This window comes from Oncorhynchus kisutch, linkage group LG24 (assembly GCF_002021735.2).
Source record: "Oncorhynchus kisutch isolate 150728-3 linkage group LG24, Okis_V2, whole genome shotgun sequence".
Taxonomy (NCBI): domain Eukaryota; kingdom Metazoa; phylum Chordata; class Actinopteri; order Salmoniformes; family Salmonidae; genus Oncorhynchus; species Oncorhynchus kisutch.
This window is the reverse complement of record NC_034197.2, coordinates 10,037,948-10,061,148: the sequence shown is the minus strand read 5'-3', so window position 1 is coordinate 10,061,148 and position 23,201 is coordinate 10,037,948. Positions and strand designations below refer to the sequence as shown.

Genomic DNA, 23,201 nt, shown 5'->3' with positions numbered 1-23,201 from the left:
GAAGAGGTACGATGGTGAGCCATCTTGTTTATTCGTATTTTTACGTTAACAACAATGGCGGAGATACACAATTCCGTCTTTCACGTGAGAAACACCAGCAAACGAGCATACTGTTCACATCAATAATATAACAAGACGTACATTAAGATTATATTCAGTGCAAAAAAAACTACGGTATTATCACCAGCACATTAAAATAACACGCCTTACTTTTTAAAATCGTTGTAGGCTAATTGTAGCAGGTATTATTATCATACAGTCATGTAAGTTTTCTATAGGCAGTTTTAGTTGTTGGGGGAAATATAGGTTTTAGTCTAAACATAGCAGTGCCGTTATTATGGAATACAAATTCAGTAAAAGGCAAAGTTCTGTTTTAGTAGGTAGTGCCCTGGTACAATCTTGCCAAATCGGTTACTTGGCTTTTAGCTAACTTTGTCTTCCTAAGACTCACAAATTGTCTTAAACAAGCATAGGTATATATTGGGTAAATAATACATAACTTAATAATATAACGTTAATATAACACTATAAAAACAATATCATATGAAATCTCTATTTAGACATCTCTATTGCAATTTCCCCAGGTTTAGGTAGCATCTTTATTAAGGATTTAAAACGATTGCATGTCCCTGGTAATCCTACCAAAATCCTATCTGAAGTAAGAACTAAATATCCTTGTCTTGGCTCTTCACCACAAATGACAATGAAGTATAACACAAAAAAACTGAAAAGAACAACAAAATGTGTTTTACATATGGGCCTGCTAGTCAATGTTATTTCCTCGGAAGTCTCACTGCTGTCATGATATTGAACATTAAACATATTGTTGAGTTACATTTTGCTTACGATTTTAAATGGCAACTATTTGTCCATTGTGAATTTGAATTCTATTTACAGGATTAGTTGGCATTGGTTAAGTGTTGTTGTACCTTGCCCTGTCTGCCTATGTGCATTTGTTTGTCTATGCTTTTGTTATTTTATCAAATAAATTATCTAAAGTGGCCTATAGCCTACTCCATTAAACATGCGTTTAAACAGAGATCACGTATAAGATACATTTTCTAAATGCAATATTGCCGAATGTAAATGTTGTAAGGAAAAGTAAAAAACTACAAAATAACTAATTTGCATCCATATAACTCATCGTGAAGAGGGAGAAATACATACATAAGTATGCCAGCAATATCTGTGGGATCTTTTTTTCCTTTCCCTTGTTGACTAATAAAACAGTGGCCATAAAGTTGACGCTCTCTGCCTCCTTTTCTCCTTTCATCGTCAATATGGTTCCTCTTTTTTTCCACTTGTTCTGCCATATAACCATAAAAAGACCATAAAATCACTCCTTGGTCTCCTCTTTCTCTTTCTCTTCCGCTTCTTTCTCTTCCCCCTCTTCCCCTTCACCGTCCTCGTTGCCCTCCTCCTCAGCCTCAGCCTCGGCATCAGCATCCGCTTCTCCTCTCTGGCCCGGAAACTTGTCTTTGTTGTTTTCTTTTTTCCACTTCATTCGCCGATTTTGAAACCATATCTTGACCTGCCTTTCGGTGAGACTCAGGGCATGGGACACCTCGATCCGCCGCTTGCGTGTAAGGTACGGATTGAAGAGAAACTCCTTCTCCAGTTCAAGTGTTTGGTAACGACTGTAGGTTTGCCTTCCATTCCGCCTCCCTGGTGCTTAAATGAAATAGTAAATAAGGTTAGCTTATATGTATTAGATATGGTCTTTAACATATTATTAGTAGGACTACAGTAATTTGATCATCTTAATGAAAAACACAGACTGGACTTTCCTGAGTTAATTTGATGGTGGAATTAATATTTTAAAATCAAGGAAAAACAACTAAATCTAATATATTCCCACATGTCTATTATTTTGTAGTATAAATTAAATATCATCTGTTTAGTAACGTTTACTTTTTCAATTATGTAACTGGTAACTGCACTACACACACTCAAACAAACACACACATTCACACACTCACAACCACACACACACTCTCTCTCACACTCTCACACACACACACACGCGCGCGCGCACACACAATAGATACACGTTCTTCTGCAGATAGCGGAGGAAGTATCTTAGGCCTAAAATATTTTTCTAAGATAACACTAAAAACACTTGGTAACGATAGTCCATGATGTGTTAAATTATACATTCTATCACACCCTACATTACCTTGTTAGCTTGGTTTAGGGCAAGGATATGTGAAGAGATGAATAGCAGGTGGAATACTGACGTTTAGAAGCAAAGTAGGATATTTGCATTACAAATACGTTTATGGTTTCAGTAACAATTTGGTCATACAATGTTTGGGCACTCCGTTTAGTAGGTCTCTATTTAATTTAGGATGGCAGGGGATGGGGACAAGTTGTACTTCAGGTTCTTCAAATAACTCTGGGTTTCTGGGTTTCAATTTTTTTTTGTCATTACAGATATTCTCAAGAAAAACACTATCCGTGTCACCGATACCTCTGTCAAGTGAGACAACTTTTTTTTCTTTACATGGTAACCTAAGTTGTTTGTTAGAAGCATATACGTTAATATTACAGGCTACCTTATATAAGATCTGAGATTACATAACTCATGTTTATAGTGTATACTCGCTATAGCTATGTAATCAATTGACCTGTATATTATGCTGCACTAAAACGCAATAAATAAAGACACTCTCAATTCCTTATTATTACTTTTGCTTTTACGCACGCAGGCACACGCACAAACACGCACACAAACACACACCGCGCACAAACACACATAGTTACTCGCACATATGGGAAATAAAGTACACAAAATAATTCTAACCGTGAGGTCTCATCCAAGGAAACATAATACTGGGAGACGAGTTCTGATTTAAGTGGCCTTGTCCTTCTCCGGGGTTAGAGCCGTTAGAGGATTTAGAGTCTGGGTATTGCGCGAGGCTTGCCTCTTGCTGGGTACCATAAAGCGGTTGCCTCGGTAGAGCTTCATATCCATAAAATTTCGTTGCGTCTCCATGGCAAGCCAGCGCGCAGGGGTTCTGTTGGTATCCAGGATTGGAGATCCCCGTGGTCCCATGGTGAAAAAAGTCCTGGACATGATGGGAAGGGTGCTGAAAGCCCGATGCAGCTGCCCCGGGTCCGTAGACCAGCGTGTGGCTACGGGCAACGCTTTGTGGGAATCTGCAGTCGTAGTAAGTTGGCTCCAGTGATTCGCCTCCTTTGTATTTGGAGAAAAGAGGGTTAACAAAATATGAGCTCATTGTTTAGTTTGCATTAAACAAGGGAAGGTTTCTTCGTTGTAGAATATCCCCGTTCTGGATTGTGGCAGCCTTTTGTTTAGGTTCCCAGTCGCACACAGAACACAGACAAACCGGAACTAGATGGAGAAACGCTGCCCGTTTGGACAAACAGTCTCAGGCAGCTCTCTCGCGCTCCAACACTCTTCTCATCGAGTTTTTCTCACTATCTCCAGTAGTTTTCCTTTTTTCAGCCTCAAATCCGGCTCATGGCGTATGCTTTGGATATGTGTTAAGGTTATAGCTGGCTTGCTCCGCCGACACAGTCACAAGCGCTTCTCTTTTTTTCTCCTTCTTTTTTTTTTAGCTTCCCACCCAACCACCCCCACCATAATCCTCCCTCCCAACAACCCCCCAACTCATCTTTTACCCAAGCGGTCAGCGTGTACATACACCATGATAGACAACCTGCACTAACCATTCTACTACAACAAGAAAAATGAGCTCAATATGATGCCTATGATCACCATGTGAAAAAGCTAAACTCTCAAGTTGTCTTTGTGGCCAAATTACTATGACACATAGAGCTACTGGAGCGGACGGGCCATCTGGCATTTCAGGCAAATGCCAGATGGGCTGGACCATGTTTTGCCCAGTGGGCCTGTCTAACTTGGATTTTTTTTAAATCTGGCTAATAATGGGGGCTTCAAGGAAGATAATATGGCCAGTGTGGGGGCCTGGTAGAAAAAATGAGATGGAAAAGGGAAAATAATGGGCCAGTTTGTTAGAAATGCTAGGGCTGATTTTTGGTCCAGTCCACCCCTGTAAAGCTACACATATATAACAAATACATTTAAAAAGGCCTTGTTCTTAATAAAGTCATCATCTGTAACCTGTGTAAATAGTTTAAGAGCCATTCCTTATATCAAATAATGGTTTAAAAAGGGACGCTATTAGCTGTTAGCTTAGCCTACCATAAATACACAATAGCACTGTTTGAGGGCCCACTATACTGCCTGCTATTTATGACAGGGTAACAAAAAATAAAGGCCTATATAACTATAAACGGCCAGGCCAGGCCTAGCACATATAACTAACTACAAATGTGTAATCCTTTAATAATGATAACGGAAATAATAATGATAATGGCATCTTTAACAAAATCACAAACCCATTCAAATGTCTAACCCTTGTAGCTCAACATTAGCGCTAAGTTTTCATACTTGAGCTATACGCCTACTAACTATAAGCGCTTTACCAGTCCCTTGCGCACTTAAACTACAGAAGGCCATGAAACCCCGACATGAGCAAACATAAATGAGGCCTGTATACCCGACTCACTCTACTGACCCTGTTAAACCTATGAGCAAAAGTAGTAAATCTGCCACGTTCAGTTAATAAAATGTTACATTAGACTACATTAGATGTCTCATTATTTCAGCCGAGATATCGATAGCGCGGTGTTTATTTCAGTTGTGTATAGCTTAGTTGTAACATGGCCTCTCCCTGAATGCGCGCTCGTGTTGGTTTTGTGGTGTTACTGACGATTTTTACACGTCATCGTAAAATATGAAAGGCCCACAGAGAACATTTACAGACTTGTAACAGTCTATAAATATGCTGATTGCTGTTTCAACAACAAAAGCACTGAAAGGGACTAAGAAACAATTAGACTATAATAGTATGCTTCTGATGTAGGCCTATAAATGCTATTAACAACATTATTACTACAATAGCAATAGGATATTATTATTATCATGAGTTATTATTAGGATCTGATATTAGTGATAGTTCGTTATTAGGGGTAATGCTTATTCAAATATTCAGTGTTATTTGTCAATCAATTGTAGAAGTAAAAACGTTCTCCATTTTACTTGTTTGAAGATCTTTTCAGATAGGCCTACATTGTTTTTATACGTAAATGTCTGCTGTTCTCTTAAGTATGGGGTGGTTGATACAAGGTTTATGGTACAAGGTCCACGCCTCTCCAGAGAAAAACTAGACCACACAACTGCCATAAAAAAACGTGGCTAGGAAGTGATTTCAATTGCGCTTAAGGTGAAAAATGTTATGTTTTCAAATGTCAGTCCAAATGTTAATTGGCCTTCAATGTTGATGCAAATATGCAGAACCAACCTAATCGATTCGGCTAACGTTAGCTCCTATACATAAAGCTTGATGCGTTGCTAATAGTTTATAACCACGCATAATGAATGATATTTGATTAACATGTATACAAACCAGCTCTTAGTCAACTACACATATTAGGCGTATACGTTCTACTAACGTGAAAGTTCATAACATAACATGTGTGAATGGGAAATGTAGGTTCATTTTGGTGTGACCCATCCTACAAATAGCGTACAATAGGCTCCCCACACGCGCATAAAAAGGTTCAACGAAGTCATAATCTATGTCTTCTGTACCCATACCTACACAAGTGAGACAGTCAATTATATCACATCTTTCAACCCTTTTTCTTAAAAATGTGATGAATGACGAAAACTGCATTTATTCCATCAGTAGACCTATAGACATTGGCCTAGCCAACTCCCTATTCGTGCACCACGCAAGGCCATAGCACAGCAGCACATAGCAGTACAGTCGGTCAACAGTGTCATCTAGTGTTGAGTTCGATCACCAACATTCATCTGCACCACGCATGCTATCATCAAATCGACGTAGCTTACATGAGGGAGAAATAAATGCAGTCGTATACATAATCAATATAGGGCCACAAATATGTGTTGAAAATGCATTTTACGACCTGTCAAATAAACTATATCCTTATAGGGCCTCCAATATTTTGCATTTGCTTTTATTTAAGTAGACCCCCTCAGAATAGTTTTTGACATTCTCTTCATATGGATTGTCTTAAGATAACGAACAGGCTTTTCTCTCTTCTTGCGGTCATATAGCCCACTCTCCCGTGCTTAAAGAGACCTGCCCAGGGGGAAGGCAGTAGGCTTGTTTGCGGTGGGCCCAACAGACAAACTAGCTGTAGCAAGTCCCCTTTGAACGAGTCCACCATCGCCCACCGTCCCACCATTAAAACCATAAAGTAATTTAGCCCAGACGTCTAGCCAGTTAGTCGGGTTTGCTTTGTTCGTCTGAATTTGAGACAAACAACCGAGCTCCAACAGGGCTGTAAACTCAGCGTTTTTGTCCCGTGCGGAAATACACTGGATTGGGCTTTGAAATTACAACATCCTGTCCATATTGTTCAACATCACAAAAAGGCAATTTAGGCCAAGAGCCCAGGAAACAAATGCCAGACGTGAATTTATTTTCACATTAGGAAACTTTAATTTCGTTACATTTCAAACAAGACGAATGGATCGAAATATGTTTCTTACAATTCATTAATTATAATTACTCTCTCGCTTATGAAGAAGTTGGTTTAAACTATGCCTATAGCGTTTGCTACAAGATTTGTTCAGAATTCCTGCGAGCCTAACTACTTTTTCCTTAGCTTCACGCACACGCAAAGGAGCCTCAACACATGGTTAAAGGTTAAAAATATAATAATATCTTCATAAGCAGCTGCTAGTATTTTTGCTTAGGAAAATAAATTATTACACGTGACACATATGGCTAGGCCTGTGACGACACAGGCTCATTGGCCAAATGTTTATATGAAGTTGTCTTCTGCGGTTTTTGTCACGAAATAAATGTCTATTTCCTTTCCAAAATATGAGTAATGACTGTTTCCTATTTGTTCTATAACACATTTTACTGCTACATTTTGATTTATAGGCTATGTCTTTGATGTTTACGCAGTGCAATGCGAACTAGCTGTGATAGTTTGTGGACAGATGTGGTGGCCTCTGCATACCAAGTGGTAACCTTAAATTCATGCATTCAAATATAATTTGTATCAAAACAGCACAATATAAAACAAACGTTTTGTGAAATCATATTTAGTAACAACCTTGATGTGTCGGCGAAAATACATCAATCTATTCGAGAGAGAAAAAATAACCCACTTATGGGCACACTCTAAAGAGTGGTAGTCTAAAGATTCTGATTTGCTTGCAAATACTAGAAAGAGGATTAGGAAACGTTCCATCTGCTTCCAATATTCCACACAACGTGCAGGGAAATTGGGATATTTAATTTCTTACAGGTCTTTCTCTCCTGATTAACACAAATGCGGTTCGTGTTGCCTTTGTGTTGACATCATTATCGATACATTGGCTATTTTACGCGCCACAAATGTGCGCTTTAAGTTCCAAAATGTAGTTCTACATATGGATCTAAATTGTTCGTAAGATTGCATGCAATATTTACGTTTGTTTTACTTTGAGACATGTCTGAAAAGAAACACAGAAAATACAAGAGCCTCGTGGTAATGTTTATATTTGAGTAGGCCTATATCTACACGTATATAATGAATGAAACGTGCCTATACAATCGACTGAATATGAAATGCACAAATAGGTACACCAAACGGTTACGTTACCACATAGACGCAAGACAGACATTTTGTTAAGACGGCAGATGTTCTCTTTCTGTATAAAATGTGCTACTACACCCATAGCATAGAAAATGAACAAACATGGAAGAAACATTCACAGGGACATCATAGATTATGGAGTGAAGAAATTAAAACAATTCAAGTATTCTCTTTCTCATAGGCCTACTTCGGGGCAGTTTTTAATTTGTCCAAAATATCATGAATTCAAATGTCCCTTATAACAAAGAAACACATACATGTATCTTCAAAGTAAGTGCAGAATGTTTTATTTTCTTGGAAAGGGGTTCGTTTAAAACTGGACAAAGAAAGGAGAGCGTATAAAACAACAAATATTTCATAACAAACATGGAAGGTGGGGTTAATGCAAAAACTAAATCCAAGCCAAAATCCAACATTAAGAAGTGAGCATGGTGTATTTTGGTTTATCTTTGTTGTTGTCCATGGCAATAGTGGTTATTTTACTGTTGTCTGATGCTTGTTTTTGTCTGATGACGTTTTTGTAACAATTCCTTTATTATTGTTCTTTGTTGGCGTCGGTTTTTTCCTTGTTCATTTTCTTCATCTTCATCCGCCGGTTCTGGAACCATATTTTGACCTGCCTCTCAGTGAGGTTGAGGACTCTTGCCACCTCGTATCGACGGTCTCTGGTAAGGTACATATTGAACAAAAACTCCTTTTCAAGTTCGAGAGTCTGGTATTTTGAATAAGGGCACCTCTTCTTCCTTGTAGAACGCGCGTGAATCCAATTTGCCACTGGGTTATCTGCAAATAACACATGATCAGTCAGCAATAAACTTGAAGCAATGACAAATTAAACAACAATCATACAATGGCCCTAGACTATAGCCTTGTCCCGTGGGTCTCCAGTACAAAACTAGTGTATCTCCAGATAAAGTATGTATCAGCAAATGTAATGCTGTAGGCAACAAACGTCAAAACATGTAGGCCTATCTACAACATTTAGTGATGCTTTTCCAGCTTTTCTCTTTCTTGGACTTCTGAGAAATGCCGTCGTAAAATACTCAATGGGCTTATTCACTTTATAGGCCCATAAAACGGCCTGTGGTTCAAGCCTTTACAAGTCAGTAGTGAAAGTCCCTCGAATATGTTGCAAACATTCCTCAAGTTGTTTTTGGCGTTATACCTGAATTTGGCTTGAAATGGAAAACGTTTAGCTTATGACAACAGACAACATATAACCAACACATAGGCACCACGTGTTCCCGTGTTGCCATGATAGTTATTTATCAGGGTTTCTCTTTGGTGTTTTTTCTGAGAATATCCACTTTTACTGGATATACTTGATGCTTGATATAGCAACATAATATCCCATTGAGATTATATTTAAATGTTAATTCAAGGTAGTGTATTTTTTATTTTATTTATGGAGTTAGTGGCATACTAGCATAACATAAAATAGTAGCATAAACCACCAAAATGGTGACCACCAAAATAGATTCAAATGACGATCAATGTTGAAGTATTTGGCACATAAAATAGGCTACCTAATTGATTTAGACGCGAGCATTTTACATTTCAGTGTCCCTATACATTCACAACATCCACACTGGCTGTATACGACTGGTTTTTTGAGACCTATTTTATAACCTGCTCGTCGTTTTATAGCCCAATCCTACTAGCGTTTGTCTCTTTATAAGTCCTCAACGTAGCCCCCGAGCAGAGAAGATTCAGTCGAGGAAAGAAAAGATGAATGAAAGAGCATATTATGGGAAAGAGACACTATAGACCAGCTCTAAACCAAACGCAATTAACACAGACAGAATATCATCCAAACACCCCCCCACCCCCCCATTCCCGGTTGTAAAACAAGGGGCTTGAACTTACTTGGGTCTAATTCTGGCTTCTCGTCTTTATGCTTTCCGGAAGCCAAAAGCTCGGTCTCGGGAGAAGGGATGTTCGTTTGGTTCTTTTCTCGAATGTCAGCGGAGGTGCAGTAGAGATAATCCGTGTAGTTGCGTCCGTTGGAGGCGAGGCAGTCACCGGCTCGATGCTCCTGGAAGGCGTCGGGCTTCAGCCCATAGTGTCTGCCGTTGGCTGGGTAGCCAGGGAAGGACATGGTCCCCGAGATCGGCTCTAGCCATGACCGCACATACCTTGAGTCCGTTCCTAAATGAGGTTGGTGGCTGTATGGGTGGTAAACCACTGAGGACTGGGAGTGAACAGGGGCCCAAGAGGTAGTAAACACGGGTGGTTTCGGGGAAAAGCTGCAGGACGGATAGTCACCACACTCCGGTATAAGGGACGTTGGACGAGGGCCGGTGGAGTGCGAACCAGGAGCCGAGAATCGAGCCGCAAGAACATCCTCGCTTTCATGGTGTATCAAGGAATCCACATAATAATTACTTATGGGACCCGTGGTCGACATGTCGATGGTTCCGTTCTCTTTTACATGCATCCGATTATTATATGGAGTGTGTGTACTTTTTTTTGATCTACCCATAGAACAATCAACGCAGGTAATTATTTCTCAAAGCTTCCCCAGCTGCAATTGGCTGCCTTAGCAACACGTGATTATATTTTGCCCCACAAAAATTGCACAGTGGATCAATGCGCGGGTTATCACAGCATTACACAATATATGTCTTATAGAATCATATTCAGATGTTTTCCCCTGGATGAATTAGAGGTAAATTCAACATTATTCTATCCTGACGTTGATAAAATATAAGTCAAATAGTCAAATATATCGTAAAACAGACTAAGGTTGGCTAGGTTTGAAATCGCAGGCACTATTTGTTGATGTAATCAATCTCTGTCTAGTGTGCGCAATATCTGTAGTCCAGTTTCATGCGCGTATAGACATAGTTAAGTAGTAAAATAGATCATTAAACTCACTCTCTAACACATGAGGCGTTTTATTCTTTTGCGTTTTTCATTGTATAACGCTATTCCTTTTTTTATCGGGAAAAGATAGTTACTCTACTTTTTGGATGGATAATATTGGATAGTCTATGATATTGTAATTTAGGTAATGTAATATATGGAACAAGAAAAAAGTTTGCACGGACTACAAATTGGCATTATGGGGATATGTTTTCCCAAAATTGAGTACCTATGCTTTAGATATGAGGAGGATGCTTGAAACTACTACGATGCTTGAAACTTTGCACACTACAGCGGTATATTCGGCAAGTGGCCGGCGGTGCATGTTTTTATGTCCTTCAATAAATTTTTACGAGGACCATTTGATTGTTCATAAACTTGTCGTTAATAAAACTGCAGTCGAGTTCCTATCTTAACATAAAAGCAACACTGTCCATGTGGGACAAGTCCCATCAAACTGGAACGCTGAGGACGGACAGCAACGACAGGGACTGGGGGACTATATGCTGCAGAGTAGAGGAGGTATTGGTTCAAGGAATAATCCGGCTAGAGATGCAGGTTTGAAGCAAGACGAATAAACGTTCTTCTTTGTAAGACTAATATGGTATTAAGTGATCTCTGATCCCAGCATAAGCCTTTTGTTGTCATTTATGTCTATAGAGCAGAAGTCTGTGTATATTCTGCGGCTAACAATAGCCTACAAAATGTGCATTTCAGAGTGTGTACTTCTCATCTCAGCCAGGCCCATCTGTATAAGTCTCTGTGTAAGGCTGATTCCGATTTGCTGCAGTTATTGACCCCACAAACATATTTAACGACGATGGTTCGTCGAATGCATGCCATGGTAAGATCACATACTTTCATATTCAAAATATTAAATTTGAGCTTTTGTTGTCCAATACGAATGTAAGACAGACCGCTAATCCACAATGTTGTTGTCAGAAATAAAAATAGACATAGCCTATTATCTCAAATCTTATTATTAAATAGTTAAAGATGGCATCTTCGACACGGTCTTGTTTTGTCATTTAAGAGCTGGTAGTGTGATGTCTCGAAGTCATTGCGTTGGTGACCTAAAATATCAAGGGAGGTCATTCGTTTTTGCGTTAAATTGAATAATGGAATGGGAAACTTAGACATATAAAAATGTGATAATTTATTTCATTTCTTAATCTAATTTCATTGCATTACTTGAACTTCCTGCAATGAAAACATGGCCGTGTACGGTAGTCTTGTATAGCATCCTTAGCTTTTGAACAATGAAATGTAAACTCCTAAGAATTCTGGAACTTGTAGCAGGTTTAAATTATAGTGATTATGTAGTAAAAGATAACTATGGATGGTGGGGACGAAGGGCGTTGTTTGACTTGCTAAGTTGGGCTAAAGCATTGGTTGTGTTATAGCATTGGTTGTGTTATAGCATTGGTTGTGTTATAGCATTGGTTGTGTTATAGCATTGGTTGTGTTATAGCATTGGTTGTGTTATAGCATTGGTTGTGTTATAGCATTGGTTGTGTTATAGCATTGGTTGTGTTATAGCATTGGTTGTGTTATAGCATTGGTTGTGTTATAGCATTGGTTGTGTTATAGCATTGGTTGTGTTATAGCATTGGTTGTGTTATAGCATTGGTTGTGTTATAGCTAATGTTTAAAATAGTGTTAATATTAATCAAAACTGTTATCCATATATTCTTATCAATACGATGCAACTGAATATCAAGACAGTCAAATAGAATGTATTTTGCTCAAATAAAATAGAATAAACCTTGTGCTCGCTAACGTTGGCTTTTTCCCAGTAGATACGCAGTTACCATTCAGACCCAATGAGGGCACCAGCCTATTTTACCCCTAGGGGTTTCCCTTGATATTAAACCCATTAAATCCTAAATATAAATATTATAGACAACGTGATCTGTCATTAAAAGTCAGACACACATATATCTATCCGTAATACTATATTTCAAACAAATGCGTAATACACGCTTTATAACCTTACCCATGCGGCAATATGGCGACTTTATAAGTGACCAGAAAAGTAAAAAAGGCAGGCCAGTATGATGCAGAGAAACTATAGGGAACTATTCACAATAATATGAACAAACATATACACAGGAAGGAACAGATCAGCATGTTTTATGACAGCGGGTCGGGAATACTGCAACGCGTTTTGACCAAACGTCTTCCTCATGTATAGCCTTTATTATGGTCAAAACATAGGAAAAAGGTATGGGCTATTGTTTAGTCGTTCACAATTTCATTGGTAGAAATTACATGAATGTACTTAATATATGCACTTATGTCTAAGACAGAGTAGCTTGAGTCTTGTTTAGTATTGTTTCCCCCACAGATATGAAATTCATCTACAAATATTACTATTGGTATTGCTGAATGAACGGAAATGCATTATTTAACAACAAATATGATTACATCCGGGGACAAATATCCGTATTATGTCATTGTTGACAAATGTGTGCATGTTTAAAATCCTATTTTGTCATTATTCTGCTGTATTATTTGTATTTATTTATTGTGCTGTTGATTATTGATAATAAAAAAGAAAATATCACATTTATGTATCCTGGTTTCTTAAATTGTGGTTGGTTATTTACGTTTTTGCTCCTGACCGTGATTCCTCTGAACATTTCAATCGTATATCGGCGTGTAAAGCCATATCACGGAAGCTATTGTTATGATACCAGTGTAGCCTATGTATTAGGTAGGCCTACTGATATAGACTCACCTAACTCCTGATTAAAGAGCCGATAATGTTGATTCATTCAAATGATTGTTTTTACTGTGTATTTTACCACAAGGCTTTTATTGTGCGTATGTTGTGCAACCCAAATGCACTCTTCCATATTTAACCATGAACCTTGATCATTGTCAGTCATTCATTTGATTATCACTAGATCTGGTTCTTAGGATTGGTAAATCGTTTAATTCAACCTGTGCACGCACGGACGACAATCATAAGAGAGTCTAACTGATTTGACACATTATCTGAAAGTGTTATGTCTATCCTACTTTAGGGTGTGGTTATACGTGTCTCTAACAACGCTATTCTATCAAAGTCCATTCATTTTAATAATGTCTCTCTGTATTGAGATGCAATATAAGGAAATGCTCTAAAATGGTGCATTTACACATTGATTGTCAACTGCTGGTTTGATATTTGTCTCGCTGGAGCAATGGCAGTGGAATTCACTGACCAAACATGGTTATAAGGAGAGGACTGCAGGAGATGAAAAGGGCGCAGACTGTCACTGTAGACAACAATGGCGTCCAAAGATTCTCTCCTCTCAGTGGAGGGGTCAGACTGCAATATATTGTTAGCAGTCAGATTAAATTCTTCATTCAAAAAGGGCTACAAGAGCTGGGTTTTAGAAATGCAGATTTTTTTTTTGCACATGCTCATCAGCCAATCAACATCTTGTCCGAAGATGATGTTTAACATGTATGTCCAAAACATACTAGCTATACTACATAGTAAAGATCGTAAGTTCATGATATAGTTTCAAATAAATACCAAGGGAAATAGCAAAAAAAGTAGATTTCAGAAATGTTCGTGTTAGACTCGCTGTAGGCCTAAGACTGAGTACTAATGTATAAATGTTTAGCAAAATAATCAGAAACCATACGTAGCGGAAGCATGTTTCATTTGAAATCTAATTCGATATACTCCTAAATCATTTGGCAAGTTTTAAACTTCTTATGTAAGATTATATGGATCAAGGTCATTGTTGGAAACTATGGTGCAAATGTGTGGAGCTAAAATAATATACAAATCCGCAGAATAGTAAACGTGGAAGCTAGATTTAAAAAAAAAATATATTAAATCATAATATTTACATTCAACATGTCAATTCTAGATAGATGGACGTTTTAGCTTAAAATTGCACTCACCTCGCATAACAATTAACATTATTCCCGAACGAATTATGTAAATATCGCATTACAAACTAGTGATCACTGTATTTAGGTGCACTCCTACATTAAGGAACTTCAAGTAACTACTTGTTTTGATATATGATGCATATTTGAACAAGGGATATTTTTTCGGTTGTACAGTCCAAACCTAATTTGAATCGTCAAATGAATTAGCCTATACAGTCCAGGTTAAAATCTTACCCTCAAACCTTTATGTTTAATCACCAAGGTGCCAATTTGAAAACTATTCAGTGAACAATATATTGTTATGCTGCTAAATAACAGAAACGCAAATCCTTTAAAATAAATCGCTAGTAGGTAGCTATCTATATGGTTCAGGCAACAGCTAATTTAGGCAAATGAAGGATAAGGTAGGCATATGAGCTCCCCAAAAGCTTCGTAGCACTGTAATCGTTAAGTCCATCATATGATCCGTCGTTAGTTTAAGAGCTTTTACTGAAACCGTTTATATGACTCAAGGTTTATAAAGCGGTTACAGCGGAGCACTTCAATCATTAATTAACGAGAAAGCCAGACCACTTGTAGAACAGCCAAGTGCTTCGTTGGGCAAATTTCCCTCTCTGTGTCAGATCACATAAAAATAGACAGTGGTGGGTGCATATGGTATGGTCCTGTATTCTGTGGGCTAGAATTACAGTACCATATGAAATACAGCAATTTTCCCACAATGCACCGACATTTAGAGTATTTCCGCAGTAAAATGTTTTGTTGTTTGTTTGATAATACAAATGACAGTTTTTGTTACAGTGTAGGCCTAATTGTGTATTATAGTGTGTTAACTCCTCATAACGCTGATGCAATGCGACAAAATTCAGAAAATGAACAACTGCCAACGGTACAACTTATAGGTTATGCACGGACACACACACGCAGAGACTAGTATACGTGCCACTGTGCTGCACCATTTATGTTTACATACTGTTTTACCCATTTCTTGTGTATATCCTGTATTCTAGCCAAGGCTCATCCTATATAACTACTGCTGTAGGCACATTTTCTATTCATATAGTGTATCTATATATATTCCGGACTCGTTCTGATATTTCTTCATTTCTTTCTTTACATTTTTGGGGGGGATTTGTGTGTGTTGTTTTCTATTGTTATATATTACTGCGCTGTTGGAGCTAGAAACTATCATTTTGCTGCACCTGGGATAATATCTGCAAAATATGTGTACTCGACCAATAACATTTGATTTGATTTTTGTGTCATAATATAGGCCCTCTGCAGATGCTCGCATCCGGTATCAGATACCTCCGGGCACGCCTTTTTTTTAGATATAGCAGTAATCATGCACACATTTTGTTTCACCATGACACAGCTATCAGCTCTAGCCAGGGATGGGACATGGGTGTAGTCTATGCGCGGTCTCGCGACACAGTTTCATGATGAACCAGGCTTATTTATATTAGCCTGCATTATACATATACTTAAACACTCGGATGGTGGTGACAATGAGTTCGCCTTTATGAAGATAATGAAGCCGCCCAGTTACACTGCAGATATACAGATACCGGACTGTGAAGCCTTGCGTTAAAGTGTCAAATTCATCCAATTCATCCCGCGCCCCACCTGTTTTAAGATGGTCAAATGCGTGGTTCAAATGCAATTCTTCACTCTATGACAACATACTATTTGCAATGACAATTCCTATTAGATAATACGAGAAATTATAACCTGTCTACAAAAGAGGCAAAATTAGCCAAGTAAATGTGAACCTTCATTAAAAATACCTGGTTACGTGTTCGTGCGTAATTGCTGTGCGTAATTGTGCACTAGTACGAATTCGAACAGTCTCAGTGTGAGTGTTTGAGTGTTTCCTCTGGGTGTCAATTCGAGTGCTGTAAATTATTTGTCAGTGGTGCATTCCAGAGCGAGACATCTATTCACTGAACTGAATGAAAATGACTTTGGATTCCAGACTGTCTCTGTTAGTGGCACTGACTGTTGTGAGAAGGGGGTTGATATAACAACAAGGCAAAATGGCGAGTAAATATAAACACATGCTCTCCAATTGAAGAGAGGGGACTTTGACTGTGCCATGTTAAAAAACGTTCTTGACCAAACGTGAAAGAATTGTGTTGTGTATTATAAATACAACAAACAGTTGATTTTCCTCGGCCACGTCTTGTCATTTGGGTCATGTGGACCTAGGTTAACATAGTTTCATGGATCAGATCGTTTTTAATTTGAGAACGTTGAGGAAACGGAAACAATCAGAAGTGTCATCTGAAATATAATTTGACGATGGAGTCATTTCCCCTTGATCCGAAGAGGTTGCAAATGCATTATAGGTCAACAAAACTAGAGGGATATTCAAAGGTCCGTTCAGTGAGCCCAATCGCACACGTTCCACAATCAGAGATATACTGGTCTGTGATCAACTTCTATACAGAAGAGGGTTGAATGACCTACATGACGACAACATACCTTATTTCCACATTTTATATTGACTTTAAGGCCAATAACATTGTACACATTTGAGGGGAAATAAAAACATACATTTAATTCATATTTGGCAATGTTGCTAACTGGCCTACAGCTTGATTCACTCTTCATATGTAAAGGATATGCTCATCATATTATGATGGAAAAAAATGAAACCCAAACAAAAGCATCATCAGGGAAACCTAAGAAGAAACCAGTAACGAAATCAAAAGGCAACGAAAGAGGTCTAACGTCTACCCCATGTTGTTTACAGCCCATTCTCTCTATGAGAATCTAAAGTACGTTTTACAGCCCGTCACAAACATGAGAGCCGGGGAGAAAAGTCTCCGTCCCGGCTATTACAGCTCCAGTTCATTTACAATGCCATTTGCGAGGACTTCAGTCAGAGTCTAGGGTGTAATTGAACGGAAAGTGTCGCCCTTGATGAAGACGAACTGACGTAATCAAGGCAGTTTCTTGTTGCGGAGCCAGGAAGCGAATCCCAACAACATGAAACTACCTAAACCACGCTTCAGCTGCGCAAGATGGGGTGTTCCATCGGGAAGGGAGACAAACAAACAGCAAAACACTCAAAGCCAGGTAAGGATTTTATTGTCTGTCAACCATAACATAGCTATTACCAGCATAATGAAACAAATAGGAATCGTTCATCCGAATGTATTATATCATTGTCACTGTCATCCTAAATAGGCTAAGTGTGTACAACATTGAGAACCAACAGCAAATTAGGACATTGAAATAGCTTACTGTTAAACCGCAGAATAATAACAAATGGTGTCTGAAAATGCCCAACTAATAAAGGGAAAACTATTTAGACAAAGTATACATAATCGATATCAACACAGCAATAACAAAACCAATGTCTGGTTCAAAATGCTCAAAATGTTCCCAAAAGAAGAACGTCAAATCAATTGGTTTAATCAGACAAACCATCCCATCTCGCATGCTCGAGAGCGCTGTCAAACAAGCTCCACTGGCAGACCAACCGGCAGACAGGCGTGACATCTCAAAAATCACAGCTGAGTTAATAATTCGTACCTATTTGTGTCCTACCTTGAATTTCCCCGGAGACACTCTGTCGTGGTGGTCCTTATTTATTCAAGCTGTCTTTGATGTTTCTGTTGTTGTTGTTTATCATCCATCCTTTTCGTTTCTTGACGAGATAACAAACAGCCCTGTATCGTCAAATAAGTAGGCGGCAGGCTACATAGCAGAGGGAGCCCGTCGAGCGCGTTGGTGACTCCAGTACAAAGCAGACACTCTCCACTCTGTAGACTAGCCTAGCCCTCTCCTCCACACACGTTTAAACGATGCATCTTTACTGCAGCAGCCAGCTAGCACATTATATTTGCAGATCATAAAATCCACCCCGAGCTCATGCTTCTACCACGAGACGATCCTGACATAATACTTTTATGACCTTGACTTACTGTGGTCACCTGGATACTATTTAAACCAATCTCTTCTATTAAAACGGCCATGATCTTCCCACTCTCATCTTCAGCCTCTCTCTCTCTCTCTCTTCCCCTCTGTCTTTTCCTTTCTCAGAGTGCTAACATGATAATAAGGGGAAGGACAAGCTATATGTTATATATTTCATTTCAAATCCCCTCCTTTATTCTATTGGACACGGTTTTCCTTTAGGAATCGTCAACGGGTCTTATATGACGCAAGCAACAATGTGCATGCAAACAGTGCGAATAGCCTATCATGGCCTACATAGCAGAAGCAACTAAACTAAAGACAACAAGATGAAGCAACGGAATGAGGAAACATTCCAAAACAAACAATGTCTGTTTTCATTCCGGCAGTTCTAGCAGTTCTATGTTGGCAGGGCAACCGGCACCTCTATTCAATGTTCATGTGTTGAAAGGCAAACTCAACTGCTGACCCGAAACCAAGTCCCTCCTTGATAAAGTAATGTACTCTTGGGCATCGTTGAAATATTGTCCTTGTATGAAGGCACACTTTGTGTGTGTATGTGTATGTGTATGTGTATGTGTATGTGTATGTGTATGTGTATGTGTATGTGTATGTGTATGTGTATGTGTATGTGTATGTGTATGTGTATGTGTTGGTGTATGTGTATGTGTATGTGTATGTGTATGTGTATGTGTGTTTGGGTGTATATGGAATGGTTTTATAGATAAAATAATTTTAAGTGAAGTTGTGGACTGCCATATGATCCCGTCCACGACATTCCTTATTGAGTTTCTTGAGTTTCATCCTTCGGTTCTGGAACCAGATCTTGACTTGTCTATCGGTCAGATCGATACTCTTACTGATCTCCAGGCGGCGCTCGCGAGACAGGTACATGTTATACAAAAATTCCTTTTCCAGCTCGAGCGTCTGGTGCTTTGTGTACGGGCATCTCTTCTTCCGTCCACTTGTGGCTTTTAACCAGTTTCCTGGAGCATTTTCCAGTGTAAAATCATCTGTAGACATAAAACATGGAAAAGGTGAGCATACTGAAGGACTACTTCCGTGTTCAAGACAGTCTATACCAGACCTTTTGCGTTCCAATTGGTCTGCGTCAGGTCTGCACTGCCGCACCGCAATGTCTGGACTGTCTTTGACAATCTTTATTTCGAATGCACATTCAAGTTCTTGATCTTGAATCAAATGTCCACGCGCTCTATCAAATACATGGGTTCAAAAATCATCTATTTTTTGAACGAAGTTGCAACAACAACGAAGATACTTGATGAATGATGAAACATAATGTATAGGCCTATTCGTTTGGCAGCAAAACTACATCCGACCCACTTGTATTACTGTCCTATAGCCCTGGTTTGAGGTTTGAGGCTACCCTACATGGAAACTGGAGAGAAATTGGAAATAGCTGCATAGCCAGTACTTGATTACGTATATTCAAGGGTACACGGATAACATACATGGTTACTTCCCAGCTTCGATTTTCTTTTGAAACGATTGATGAATTCAACGTTGAGCAGAATATAATAGTGTCATCTCTCGATTATCGGTGGTTTTATTTTCTTCCCAAAGACTGGCCAAATATGAAATGTTAGGTGGCTACATTGTGGCGGTTGAAAGTAGTATTTTGTGTGGCAATTACAAATATATCTCTACCCCAAAATATGTAGCCGAGACTGGACTGACTAACGGTTTTATAAGACAAACGAGATATAGTTTAACATTTTGCAGCAACATTTATTTCATGCACGTTGGCCCAAATAGAAATTCATTTTTGGCAAACTTGAACTCTACTAAACTGAATTACATAGCGTTAGCTAGTACAAATACACAACGTAACCAAGCAATGTATTATTAGTATTATTAATAATAATAACAAGAATAATATTCATAACAATATCACGTGGACGATTCGTTAATAAGATATGTATTCACTCTCTACCTTTCCTTTTAATCATTTTGGATACACACAACATTGTCCGGGGGAAAAACTGTCTGTTATCCACCCGTTATCCTCTATTACAAGAAAAATAAAAAGGGAATATATTAACTAGCATGACGTTTACGCTAGCTAAACCCCATTGTTATTATAAGAAAATGTATTTTATATGCAAGGTGATTTTCATATAAATAAAACGAGATATAATAGTTTAAAATTCAAGGAAAGACAATTTCGTGGACGCTATTTCAGACTGCGTCTATCGTACACTGTTTTAGCAAAAAACAGTCATTATCGAAATTAAGACGTGATGTATAGCCTAGTCTATAGTCTAACGTATATAATTACACCATTATGGTGAGTCAAATGAAGTTGTTGCAAATGGTTAGGCCTTCTTTATACATTTGAAATGTCCCATGTAGTGTCTGTGTGTGTGTATTTGTCTGGTCAATCTGTTTGATCTGCACGCGCGTTATGCGTTATGAGTGTGTGTGAACGTGTTTATTTCAATGATAACGGCCCATCTCACATTCTCACATTAATAGAAAGGTGATAAATGCCGTCGCCACGGTAACCCCTGCTAGGCTAGACCATTAAATGCTTGTTCAGAATGTCTCCAAATGTTCTGGATAGAACCAAAAAAGATTATATTGCTTGCTTCATATATGGCACCCCTTAAGGTTCTGTACAGAACCCTTTTGAAGGGTGCTTTGATCAGAACCCCAGGGGTTATTCTTCGTTGAATCAAAATTGGTTCCATATAGAATCCTTGGGTTCGATATAGAGTTCTATATGGAACCAATTACGATTCTATATAGAACATTAAGGGGTGCCATATATGAAACAAGCATAAAACTTGTTTTTTATTCAGAACCTTTTTTTCTAAGAGTGTACAGTAGATATAGCATACACAATTGCAGAATATCAAAACGCCCACTGAAGCTTAGCTCATGCATGCAGAGGAGACCATTTTTAGTACACCATTTTTAGTACACCATTTTAAAAATTGCCACATTGTATCTCACAACTGTTTTATGGTACGTTTTTAAGTATGTGTGTGTGTGTGTGTGAGAGAGAGAGAGAGAGAGACAGGAGAGAAGGGGGGGGGGGGGCTTTTTGGGTTACCTTTCAATTCGCTGTCGGAGTTATCAGAACAACTGTCAGTCTTTGCGCTTTCCTCTTTCATGCTCTTTCCCTGATTTGCCTTTTCGTTGCGCATTTCCTCGCTGACTGTCTCCTGGGTAGATTTGCTCATTTTAACCGTTGATTCTCTGGGTGATTCAACAGATGTCGTCACCTGGTCCAAAGAAGCGACCTGCTCTTTTCGCTGTCCCCTGCTCCCTCTGGAGTATACCTGTTTCTCTCCTCCATAACATTCGGACGTCGCCGAGACAGCGGTTTGGTCGGTCTGGCTGCTACTATTGTTCCCAAGCCGGATGTAAGTAGCCGACTCTGTAGCGTCCTTATTAGCCCTGCTGCTACTGTCACCCTGATACAGACAACAGAACGCCTCCTCTTTGACGTTGTCGGTTGGAAACGAACACGGTTGTAAACTGGACTGGGCAACAGGTTGCTCGTCCCTGTTAGTTTTGGAAGCCGAGGTCCATGTGCCCAGTTGGGATGACAGGTAAGGCGCATCTTGGTAGGAGCCGAGAGGGTGGCTGCTCAGAGGAACCTCGTCTTTTTTCGATCCAACTACTCCAAAATGTCTCATCATTGAGCATCCATACTCAGATGCAGCCGGGTGGATGTACATTCCATGGTTGCTGTTGGAGTAGCCTTCGCCTCTATAGGAAGATGATCCTCCCATCAAAGAATCCAGAAGGAAATGACCCGCAGCCATGTTATCCTGGCATGACATTATTTGTATTTGTTGTTGTTTTTTTCCCCCGTTTCTGTTCCTGTAGTAAAGGTTTTCTGGAGGAGAATAAGGACAGTTGGAAGCTGACATATTTTGGGGGCCAAAAATATCAGCAACATAATTATGGATTCTTGGAGCTCCATGTCATGTGATTTTCAGACCAATAGCAGTGTGGAAGTGGCCTTGAGGCGCCAGGCTGGGATGACGTCAGCGTGGTCAAGTTGGTAAGCAAAGGGGCTTTAAGACGGTGCAAGGGCGCTCTCTAGCGGAGAGCTTTGTGTAAAGACAGCCATGGGAGGAGTGAACAAACGGGTAGATAAATATTTTACAATCACTTACTTGGGTATAACCGAAATGAAATCTAGTTTTAAAAAATCATTGTTAAGACAGGCTAACATTAAAACAAGACAGAGCAAATAGTTCGATAAATATGATTATTTCTTGGAACTCGCTCGATGCCACTTGGAAAGCCACTTCTAGGTATTCGTCAACAGATTCGGGAATAAACCAATGGTCGCATAGAATATATCAGCACCACTCTCGGTTAGGCCTACGTTTGTTTGGCAAACTGATTTTCATAAGAGGTCAAACTTTAGACTATTTGCCATAGACCAACCGACAGTCCTCTGTCAAATCACTGTAGCTGCTGTGGCACCAGCAGTTGCATAAGAACATGTGCTTGCCTACAATCTATTTAAAAGTTTAACCAGTTTGAGTATGCCAAAGTGTGTTTTACTTCAATTATTTGTTTTTCTAGAGCGTTTAACGCATTTTATGAATATTCCAGTAACACAGTTTATTTGATATGTTTTAATGTATAAAGGCCTATAGGCTACTACTCAGTGTTTTGTTTTTAAGTTCCACCAGTGTTGATGTGAACAGATCGTTTCAGGATATATATATATTAGACCTAGTTACATAAAACAATCACCAAAAGTTAGAAGATTAAATTGAATAGGGTTTCTAAGATGCGTCTACAATGTATCCTGGGCCTATACAGAATGGTTGGTGGAAAACATACCTTTCCCCTTACGT

At 39.0% G+C, this 23,201-nt stretch overlaps 3 protein-coding genes across 3 annotated transcripts; all 3 read right to left on the bottom strand.

The window, feature by feature from the left end:
• Nucleotides 1-3,586, bottom strand: hoxc8a (homeobox C8a). Its single transcript, XM_020460056.2, has 2 exons — nt 2,804-3,586; nt 1-1,671 (listed from the first exon to the last, which is right to left on the bottom strand). The coding sequence occupies exons 1-2, from the start codon at nt 3,237-3,239 to the stop codon at nt 1,337-1,339; spliced, it is 771 nt and encodes a 256-aa protein (XP_020315645.1). The 5' UTR covers nt 3,240-3,586; the 3' UTR covers nt 1-1,336.
• Nucleotides 3,587-7,555: 3,969 nt separating this feature from the next.
• Nucleotides 7,556-10,267, bottom strand: hoxc9a (homeobox C9a). Its single transcript, XM_020460055.2, has 2 exons — nt 9,538-10,267; nt 7,556-8,454 (listed from the first exon to the last, which is right to left on the bottom strand). Exons 1-2 carry the CDS (start codon nt 10,151-10,153, stop codon nt 8,207-8,209), a joined length of 864 nt encoding a protein of 287 aa, XP_020315644.1. The 5' UTR covers nt 10,154-10,267; the 3' UTR covers nt 7,556-8,206.
• On the bottom strand, nt 8,343-22,319 carry LOC109869794 (homeobox protein Hox-C10a-like). The gene is made up of 3 exons (XM_020460051.2): nt 21,431-22,319; nt 17,986-19,367; nt 8,343-8,454 (listed from the first exon to the last, which is right to left on the bottom strand). The coding sequence occupies exons 1-2, from the start codon at nt 22,254-22,256 to the stop codon at nt 19,090-19,092; spliced, it is 1,104 nt and encodes a 367-aa protein (XP_020315640.2). The 5' UTR covers nt 22,257-22,319; the 3' UTR covers nt 8,343-8,454; nt 17,986-19,089.
• Between the last annotated feature and the right edge of the window lie 882 nt (nt 22,320-23,201).